The following is a 10,656-nucleotide window of genomic DNA, read 5'->3' as shown; positions in this document are numbered from 1 at the left end:
CCCACTAGTTTCCCAGCCGCCACGCAGTCCCCACAAGCCCCAGTTCGTCCACCAAGCCTTCTGCGAGAACGTCATAACAAACAGGCGCCGCCGGGCAGCCCCGTTGCTGGGGTCCTCGCAGAGAACAGCCCGTCGTCATAGAAACGGTGCGCGTGCCGGCAGCCGTTAGGCCGCGGAGGCGCAGTCCGGGACAATTTGGCGGGGGCTGGGGCTGCGGTTCCCAGCACCCATCAGCTCCGACGGCGAACCCGTCACGGGCGCGCGATGGCCCCGCTCGGTCGCCATCATCACAACCTCAGCCCTCGAAAGCAATGCACCCGGCTCCAGCCGGCTCCGAAAGCACAGGGTGCCTAGCAGTTGTGCGGGGCGGGGCCTCGGGCCGTCTGGGTCTGCCCGAGACATCCGCTTCCGGGGCTGCAGCCATCGCACTCCCTACCTCCGCAGGCCGATCTAGCTGTACTCGCGTCCAGACCCCATTCGCTACCGCCTCTGAGTCGCGGCCCAACTCGCTTCGCTGCTTGCCTCCAGCACGCCGCTGTCTGCCTCCTCAACTAGTCATGCTGGAGCATCTGAGCTCGCTGCCCACGCAAATGGTGAGAATGCGGCCCGCCTCGGCCCCAAGGTCCTCGCACGCCGCTCGCCACTTTTGGAAGCTTCGCAGCTCTTGTCTGAGACCCACCCGCTGCATCTGGCCCGAACGGCTGCCTTACACTGTCTTCCCCATATTGTGCCTCCTGGGCCCCCTCCGTCTTAATCCGCCAGAATCTCCCTGCTTGTCCTTCGTTAGGATGCTTCATTTCCCCCGGGAAACAACATTTCATTCCTTGCCCAGGTTCTTGGGGGTAGTCCCTGATGTATGTTAGGGTTGCTCTGTGCCGAAGCTGTGAGGCCAGGGCTGGAATTGTACTTCTTCGGTGGGGAAACCAATTCCTGCTTTGCTCTCCTTCACCTCTAGGATTACAAGGGCCAGAAGCTAGCTGAACAGATGTTTCAGGGAATTATTCTTTTTTCAGCAGTAAGTATTGGTTTTGCATAATATTTTCTTTTAAAAATTTTTCCCCTGGTTTGACTCTGTTTAATATATTTTGTCTCTAGATAGTTGGATTTATCTACGGGTACGTAGCTGAACAGTTCGGGTGGACTGTCTATATAGTTATGGCCGGATTTGCTTTTTCGTGTTTGGTAAGAAATTCACGGGTGTTTGGATGATAGTGGCATCTTGGGTTTTTTGAATTGGGTTGGTTTGGACAAACCTATTAGTGAGAACCGGCACCAACTTTTCCCTTATCCTTTCCCATCAACGTTTCCCCTTGTCAGTGGAGTAGTAGAATGTCAAATAGTGTCAGATAATGGACGTAAGCTGCATAAAAGAATACACATGGCTCATTTATTTTGCAGGTGCTCTAAGCATTGTTCTTAAGGTCAAAAGTAGCAGGAATTTATTAGGTCTTCACTTTGCTCCCTCCTCATCCTTCTTTTAGCTTTTAAAGCCCTTTGTGTAAACAGTAAGGTTTGTTCCCATCATTTAAAGTATCTTCTCAGGATGGTAGGGAAGAGGGTGGCACAGAGTTTTCATAGGGAGTGTCAGTTTTGTTTTGACCTTTAAGAGTCATTTGGGAACCGGGCATTATACATATGCTTTTTAATGGCTGTAATTGATATATTTTGTTTTCTGGCCTAGCTGACACTTCCTCCATGGCCCATTTATCGGCGGCACCCTCTCAAGTGGTTACCTGTTCAAGACTCAGGCACAGAAGACAAGAAACCAGGGGAAAGAAAAATTAAGAGGCATGCTAAAAATAACTGATTGGGGTTTTCATGATTCAGCTTTACTATTGCACCTGCTTTTGTTTCGTGTGAGATGAGCTAAACTTTCACACCCAAAACACAAGCTAAAAACCACCTATGCTCTTACGGTACAGCTGTGTGTATAGATTTTGTTTTCAGTTTGTCACTTCTAACTCAGTTGGGCTTTCATTTATACATATTTTAGATATCTTCATAATCTTCCTCTGAAATGGAGAACAGAAAATACAAGTATGCAGAGTTTCTTTCAGGTCTACAAAAATAATGAATATATGCCTCGTAAATGATAGTACAATTTATCATCGAAGTTTTATAATTCATTATTAGTTAAACTGTTTTAGTATTTCCAATTAAAATTCAGTGCAAGTCTATGGCTAGAGTCTTTTGTTCATTGTTCTGCCAGACTAATAAAAGCCAATGTTAGACATTCATGGTTCTGAAAGTATCAGTACCATTTCTATTTTCTGTAGCTTCAAGTTCCTAATATATTTCTTACCAGCAGCACCTAATGAAAAATTACTAATGTAAATTTGTGATAAAGTAATATTTTGTACTCCTAAAATAAGGCTGTTGTTAAGCAGAAAACATTTAATTATGCTTTACCTGAGGTGGACAAAAGTGATAACCTATGAAACTATAAATTCTTTTTAAATTTTACAGAGGGCTGAAGAGAAAATATTCTAAAGGTCTCGTGTGAGGGATGGAAGTATGAGGGTTATTAGAGATAATATTCTATTTCTCAATACCGCGATATAGGCTTTAACTATGAGTCTAAAAAATGGGGAGCAAAGACCTTAATACAGCAAAAGTCAGGAGACATTTTTAAAAAATAAGAAAAATTAAGAAGGCAGGAATAAGACCAAATGTATCAGTAAGTATAATTAATTGGGATTTAAAAGTTAGGAGCCCCCAGGTAGGGTTAAAATCAGGTTACCTCATGTTCTAAAAATGATACCCAAAGGTCAAAAACAAGACAAGGATAACTAGGCAGGTACCAAGCAGAAAGGAGGGGTAATAGTGAAAGAGTCAGATACTCGATATCAAAGCATTAAATGGGGGCAAAGAGGGACATAAAAACTACCAAGATATTACTGTTGTGAATTGGGCATTGAATAAGACATGAAATTCATAAAGAATATTACCAATAAGAGGCTACATTCTTGGTAGGGGACCAACACTGTGCCTTCTGATTTCCACAGATCAAATGGACAGGTGACTAATAGACTTTTGTACTTGTTCCCTGTAGTTGGAACATCTTCCCTTAGATATACATGACTTGTTCACTCCTTTCATTCAGGTTTCTACCCAGATGTAACTATAAGGAAGCATTTCCTATTACCCTATCAGTCAAAGTAAAGTGGTATGCTCATCATTCTGTATCCACTTAGCCTACTTTATTTTTAATGACATTTAGTATATCTCACAGTGGATATCTGTTAATTGTCCTCTGTAGAATGTAAGCTCCATGGGAACAGGGACTTTGTTTTGCTCACGGCTCTTTGCCCAGTACCTACAAGAGTATATGCACATTATAGGTGTTCAGTAAATATTAATGAGATCAGCACTGTGCAATATGTTGCCACTAGTGAACGTTTATTTACATTTTAATTAAAAATTTGAGTTCTCAAAACTAGACACATTTCAAGGGTTCAACAGCTATATATGACTAGTGGCTTCCATATCAGACAGTGCAGATAAAGAACGTTTACATCACAAAATTCTGTGGATCAGGTCTTCTATAGACTTGAATAATATTTAATAGACAAATGATACTGTTATGTGCATAACAATTCAGTTTTATTGAATGCCCATATTATTGACCCTTCCAATAATGAACTATGTACTGAATCACAGGGAAAAACAAACAGGTTATGCGGGTCATAGTACCAACATCACAATGTAGCTGGAGCAAGAGGATCGTTTCCTTGGCTTTCTAAATATATAGAAATTAAGAAACACTTCTAGAAAAGAAAATCAAAACCAGAATTACTACTTAGAAACTGATGTCAAAAAGAATATCATAGTCTGAAATGTGGCCACGGTATAGTCGGAAGAAAATTTAGTCTTAAAAATGTGTTTTATAATTAAATAAGATGAAAAGTGATTAAGCATTCAAGAAAAAAAAAATACAGGATGAAAACAATGTTAAAACAATAAAAATACACAAAACGGGAATAATAAAGTATAAGATTTTTTTATTCTAAGAAAATAATATATACAACTTCATACCAATAAGAAAAGTTAAATCAATGACTTTCCAAAAAGATGTAGACTTCTGAAACATGCAAGAAATGGTGAATAGCTCGTGAAGACCAACAGTGTGCTAAAGATTTTTCCCCAAGTGGGCACTAGGACTTGATAATTTTATAGTTGAGTTCTAACAAACCCTTCATAGTAAACAGAAGAGGTCTCAGAAACCAGGCTATGAGCATTATAAGAGCAGGGAGTATTGTTTTACTCACCACTGTATCTCTAGCTCCTGGCACAGTACCTGGCACACCGTAAAAAAAAGTAAAAGGTCTGTTAAGTGACCAGAAAGCAAACATTTCATTAGAGTATGATGTGTATTTTCAAAAAAGGTAAGATACATTTTGAATTATAAAAACAAAACATTTCTGGAGCAGAATTCATTTGTAGAGTCCCTTGAATACAGAAGTGAAAATTTAGTAATCAAGACTTTTATAAAAACTATTTCCTAGGTAGGCATTACTTATTAAACAATAAAATATATGATATACAAGCATACATTTAAAACATGGGAAGACAATATCTTGATGTATAAGAAGCCAAACTTCAAGAGACAAATATGACCATAACTAAAAGGAGCTGGGCTCTACTTACAAATTGCTCAACTGGAAAAGGAATTAGTATTTAAGAAATGTTTTCACTGATGGAAAAATCTAAAAAACCAGCATGTAGTAAAAACATTGATTTACAAAACCAAAATATCTCTTAGTTTCAATTCTTGTATACCCTAAACAAAGTGCATATTACATGAAAATAAAATGTTAAAAGACTATAAGAAGGAATTCAGTTGCTCAAGTACTAGATACAACTTCATATTAAGTCTACTTCCAGAATTGTGAATTGGCTTTTTAAAAAAATTACTGATCAACTACTACATAAGGAAATTAACAATGACAAGTAATATCACTGGACATACTATGTCATTTATTTCTACTGCTTTTATCACTATAAGATAATATAAAACGTCCAATATTATATGGTCCTGTATTCAAGCTAATTAATACCTTAAAAAAAGTTGTAAGTATAAAGTTGATGATTTAAGACTCACTAAATTGTAACCAAAGTCTAGATTTTTCCTCATAAAGCGAATAAGCTAGACGATGTTTTTTTTCTTTCTTTTGTGAGCTTGCTTCTTTTACTCTGTTCTGTCTCATTTTTTCCAGTAAAAAAACCCCAAAGAGAAGGACGGTGAATGGCCTCCAGCCATCATTATAGGTTTGTTTCAGGTATGCCAAAAACCTTTGAATGTAGGTCTTTTAGTTCTGGCAGCAGATCAGAATTCTCAAAAATTCACATTTTCTTCAAAAAATTTCAACTGGCGAGCTTTCACACCGTAAGTAGTATATTTTTCACCCATGTGCTCCTGTAAACGTACCTATTTGGGAAACAAAAAAATTAATATGCAATAGGAAAAATATTTCTGTGATCTTAGAAGGGCTTTTCTAAGCATGATACCAAAATCCACATGGAAACCATATGGAAAAATGCTGTTATGTTTACATAAAGTTGAATTTTAAAATAGCAACGAAATAAACTTAAGAAATTAAAGAGCAAACTAGGGAAAATATTTTCAACATACATGCCAAAATTTAAATATTAATATATAAAGAGTTATTAGAATCAATATAACACAATATTAGAATATTAGAATTGATAAAACAAAAAAATCCCACAATAGTTCAGTAAAGACATTTACAAAATAGAGAAAATTCACTGACTAGAAATCAAAAAATTTACAATATAGAATTCAATGTTTGACTGTTGAAAGAAATGCCTGAAATTAACACCTAATAATGTGTTAAACAGAGTCATGCACCTCCTGATAACAATGCACTGAAAAGGACACAACATCACTCTGGTATTCCTACCAAAAATGTATAATTTGAATCTATTCATGAGGTCAGACAAATCCAAACTGAGAAGCATTTTATAAATCATATGGCCTATACTTTTCAAAAATGTCAAGGTGATGAAAAACAAAGACTGAGTAACTTCTAGATTTAAGAAGAGAAAGCAACTAAATATAAAATGTGATCCAAATTGGTTTCACATCTGGCATGACAGCACGAGGACCTCGGCAACCCCCTCCTCAGTGAAACGGGAAAATTATTTTTAAAACTAACCATTTAAAGTCTCTGGAAATGGTCCTAAGGGCATACAGAAAATAAAGACTTTTTTTTTTTCAAGAAAATCAAAAACTTAAAAACAATGAGATTCTGTGGTATGTGAACTAAGGTCAACTGCCCACTCTTCAGCTGAGACAATAATTGCATCAGATTGGTGAAGTCAATAGCTTCTAGTCGGAAAACTATCTTCCTGGGAGTGGCAGGATATCGGAATACTTAATCCTGCCCTTCAATACCTTGAGCTGAGGATAAATTTTGGAAGAGTGCAGCCAAGAGGTGGAAGCTTCCTTCTTATGCCAGCTTGGACTTGTAGGATGCAGGCTCTACCTTGGGTGCAGGGCCACTGAAAATAGTGGGGTCCCAATCCACCTTTGCCCCAGAACAAAAAGTAAAGATTCCATGCTGGGTAAAGCTTGCAGAGAAGACAAAGGCTACAGTCTCACCTCCACTGAGCTTTTAAAGTGGGGGTATCGCTCAGAAACATGCTATTGTCCTCATTCCCAGCTCCAAAGCTTTGCTCAGAGATTCTGCCTGGGAGAAGCAAGACATAAAACAGCACCAAATTTTTTCCTAAATGAACTGACTTCATTTGGAACAAACCATGGAAAAATTCAAGCCTCAGGATGCTCTCAAAAAAAAAAAATGAGGTGGTAGTGAAAGGCAACTGGTAGATTCACTGAATATATAAGCTAAATTGTTGGCTACTTTGTTGGAAAGAAATAAGAAGCTAGGAGGAGCCTCCCTGCGGTCAGAACTATCCCTTCAAAGGAGACCGTTTGATGGATCAATCTGTGGAACAATGTATGCCCCTACTGGACATTGCTGAAAACAGCAAAGCAATCAGCTGGCAACTAAAAAATCTTAACAGCTGGGTGAGGTAAGGGAAAGGGAAGGTCAAGAGAGCTCTGTGAAACCCACTATCATTCCAAGGTGGTTGCAGACATACTCAAAGCAGCACCCACTGAGGTGCAACATCAGAGGCTTTATATTGTAAAGAAAGGGGAAAGGGATAAAATAAACTTCACTAAAATAATACAGCCAATCACTAAACAAATAATCACCACCACCCCCTCCCCGGGAGGCCAGTACCCAGAGTTGTAACAATATATTATCTAAAATGTCCAGTTTCTAATAAAAAGTCGTGAGACATGCAAAGAAACAGAATAGTACGGCACACTGAGGAAAAAAAGCAGACAAAGAGAAACTGCCTGTGAGAACAACCAGATGTTGGATTTAACAAAGACATTAAAGTAGCATTATAAATATGTTCACATAATTAAAGAAAACCATGATTACATAAGTAAAGGAAGGTAATGATGACAATGTCACATCAGATAGAGAATGCTGATAAAGAGAAAGAAATCATAAAAAGAACCCAATGGAAATTCTGGAGTTAAAATGTGCAATAACAAATAAAAGATTCACCAGAGGGGCTCAACAGTATATCTGAACTGGCAAAAGAAGTCAATAGAGATTATGTAATCCAAAGAATAGAGAGAAAAGAAAAAGAAAAGTAACAGAGCCTCAGAGAATGTGGGACACCATTTAAGCACACCAACACATGTAATGGGAGTATCAGTGGGAAAGGAGAGAAAGCAGTAGAAAAATATTTAAAGAAATAATGGCTAAAAACCTCCCAAATGTATTGAAAAAGCACTAAACATCCAGGAAGCTCAATGAACTCTGAGGAGGATCAGCTCAAAGAGATCCACACAGAGACACATTAAAGTAGAAGTGTTAAATGCCAAAGACAAGGAGAAAATCTTGAAAGCGGCAAGGGAAAAATAACTCACTACATATGTGGGAACCCAAATAGCATTAACAGCTGACTTATCATAAACAATGCAGGCCAGAAGCATTGGGATAACATTTGAAATGCTCAGAGAAAAAAACTGTCATCCAAGAATCACATAGCCAGTAAAACTATCTTGCAAAAATCAAGGCAAAATACATTCCTAGATAAACAAAAACAATGTGGCTAGTAGATCCTCTTTATAAGAATTACTAAAGGAAATTCATCAGGCTGAAAGCAAGAGATCCAAGGTAATAATTTGAATTTACATGGAAACAGAAAAAGCACTGAAGAAGGTAATTATATAAATAATACATATGCATATTGCTTCTCTGAACTGATTTTTAAAACAACTGTAAAATACGATATGTATAGAAGATGGCAGAGGAGGAAATACTAGGGATAAATCTCACATAAACATGAATTACAGTGGCACAATCTGCCTGACGTAACTTTTTTGGAACTCTGGAGTCTATTAAAGGCTTGCAATGACCAGGGTAAGACTTTGATGGAAAATTGTGGTTAATTTCAGCCCATTTCAGATTGTAGTATCCACCCCAGCAGGAAGCTGTGCAGATGTTCCTGGTGTGGCGTGCACACAGCTTGTGTGAGCAGGGTAAGCAATAAGAACCCTGTCCTCCAAGTACTGGGATCTATGTATTGATGGCCAAATGCTGCTTTTGATCATGGTTGTGTAGACACAAAGGTAGGCAGCCATTGTTACAACCCTCACTGACATTGTTCCGAACCCCTCCACTCCAGCAAAAGCAACTTCCAGGAGATTCAAAGGGACCAATATATGCATTGTATGAATCCCAGAAGGAGAAAAGAAAAAAAGGAAGAGAGATTATTTAAAGACATAATAATCAATAACTTCCCAAACTTGAGGAAAGACATGGATATAAACATTCAAGAAGATGAACAAACTCTAAGGATCAATACAAAGAGTTTACTGCCAGACACATTATAATCAAACTGTTGAAAGACAAAGAGAGAATCCTTAAAGCAGCAAGAAAGGAGCAACTCACCATATAAGAGGGATTCCCCAATGAGATTATCAGCAAATTTCTCATTAGAAATTTTGGAGGCTGAGAGTTAAGTGGGATGATATTTACAAAGTGAAAATAAAAAACATGTCACCTAAGAATCTTGTGTCTGGCAAAAATGTCTTTTTATTTTTATTTCTTTCTTTCTTTATTTTTTAAGAGAGAAAAAAGAAGGAAACCTTGCCACTTGCAACAACATGGATGGACCCTGAAGGCATTATGCTAAGTGAAAAAAGTCAGACAGAGAAAGAAATATAGTGTATGATCTCACTCATATGCAGAATATAAAAAAAAACAAACTCATAGAAACAGAACAGATTGGTGATTGCCAGGGGTGGTGGGTGAGGAAAATAGTGGTCAAAAAGTACAAACTTCCAGTTATAAAATAAATAAGTTCTGGGGATATAATGTATAACATGGTGACTATAGTTAATACTGTATTGTATATTTGAAGTTGCTAAGATTAGATCTTAAAAGTTCTCATGACGAGAAAAAAAATGTTTTAACTACAACAGGTTACATCTCAACTAAACTACAGTAATCATTTTGCAATATATAAATAAATCAAATCATTATGTCATGTACTTTAACACAATGTTATATACCAATTATATCTCAATGAAACTGGGGAGGGGGAAGTGAGGGAGAACTTAACATTCCTACATAAATAAAAGATGAAGTTTCTTACCATTAAACCTGCCTTGTAAGAAATACTAAAGGGAGTCCTGTAGGTTGAAATGAAAGGATACTAGAAAGTAACATGAAGCTGTATGAAGAAATAAAGATCTCAGTAAAGGCAAATACATGGGCATATACATTATTAAAGCTACTATTACTGTAACAGTGATTTGTAATTCCACTTTTCGTTTTTGCAGATACTGAGAGATTTAGTAGTTAAATTTTTGGGGAGTCAAAAGTTACATATGAATTTTTGACTGCATGGGGGATTGTCAGTGCCCCAAACCCCTATGTTGTTCAAAGGTCAACTGTAGTTCTAACAGACACATACAGAACACTCTACCCAACAACAGGATACACATTCTTCTCAAGTGCTCACGGGACATTTCCTAGAAGAGATCATATATGTTATGTCACAAATTAAGTCTCAACAGATTAAAAGATAGATATCATACAAAGTATCTTCTCTAACCACAACAGGTTAAAGTTAGAAACTAATAACATGGAAACTGGAAAATTTAAATTTATGAAAATAAAACATACAAATAACCAATGTATCAAAAAAGAAATCACAAGGGAAACTAAAAATAGAGACAAATAAAAGCGATGACATAATATACCAAAACTTATCAGATGCAGCAAAAGCAGTGCTAAGAGGATAATCTATAGCTGTAAACATGTTGAAGTAGGTCATGAGTCAACCTAACTTTACAACTAAAGAAGTAAAAAAAGAAATGAAACCTAAAACTAACAGAAGGAGACAAGATTAGAGCTGAGTATAATAGAAAATAGAAAAAGAGAAAAATCAATAAAACTTAAAGTTAATTCTTTGATTAACAAAATTTACAAACCTTTAGCTATGCTAAGAAAAACAGAATACTCAAATTATAGTCATCTCCAGGGGATTGGTTCCAGGACCCCTTCAGACAACAAAATCCGTGATGCTCAAGTCCCCTATATA

At 37.3% G+C, this 10,656-nt stretch overlaps 2 protein-coding genes across 7 annotated transcripts in view; one reads left to right on the top strand and one right to left on the bottom strand.

The window, feature by feature from the left end:
• The first annotated feature begins 150 nt into the window (after nucleotides 1-150).
• On the top strand, nucleotides 151-2,177 carry SPCS1 (signal peptidase complex subunit 1). Of its 3 annotated transcripts, XM_016121870.2 has the most exons (5): nucleotides 151-346; nucleotides 445-593; nucleotides 956-1,015; nucleotides 1,096-1,182; nucleotides 1,682-2,177. In XM_016121870.2, the coding sequence occupies exons 1-5, from the start codon at nucleotides 265-267 to the stop codon at nucleotides 1,805-1,807; spliced, it is 504 nt and encodes a 167-aa protein (XP_015977356.2). In that variant the 5' UTR covers nucleotides 151-264; the 3' UTR covers nucleotides 1,808-2,177. The 3 variants fall into 3 exon arrangements, with proteins under 3 accessions (XP_015977356.2, XP_015977354.1, XP_036075143.1); XM_016121868.2 differs by having other exon boundaries at nucleotides 168-593; XM_036219250.1 differs by lacking the exon at nucleotides 1,096-1,182 and having other exon boundaries at nucleotides 168-593.
• A 1,804-nt stretch (nucleotides 2,178-3,981) lies between these two features.
• The window catches only part of NEK4 (NIMA related kinase 4), a 32,736-nt gene continuing 26,061 nt past the window's right edge, over nucleotides 3,982-10,656 (bottom strand). For all 4 annotated transcript variants that reach the window (XM_016121860.2, XM_016121861.2, XM_016121862.2 and 1 more), the window contains one exon: nucleotides 3,982-5,428. In XM_016121860.2, the coding sequence (XP_015977346.2) occupies nucleotides 5,336-5,428 (93 nt within the window). In that variant the 3' untranslated portion in view covers nucleotides 3,982-5,335. The remainder of the gene's footprint in view (nucleotides 5,429-10,656) is intronic.

This window comes from Rousettus aegyptiacus, unplaced genomic scaffold (genome assembly GCF_014176215.1).
Source record: "Rousettus aegyptiacus isolate mRouAeg1 unplaced genomic scaffold, mRouAeg1.p scaffold_m13_p_4, whole genome shotgun sequence".
NCBI lineage: Eukaryota > Metazoa > Chordata > Mammalia > Chiroptera > Pteropodidae > Rousettus > Rousettus aegyptiacus.
This window is presented reverse-complemented; position numbering and strand designations above follow the sequence as displayed.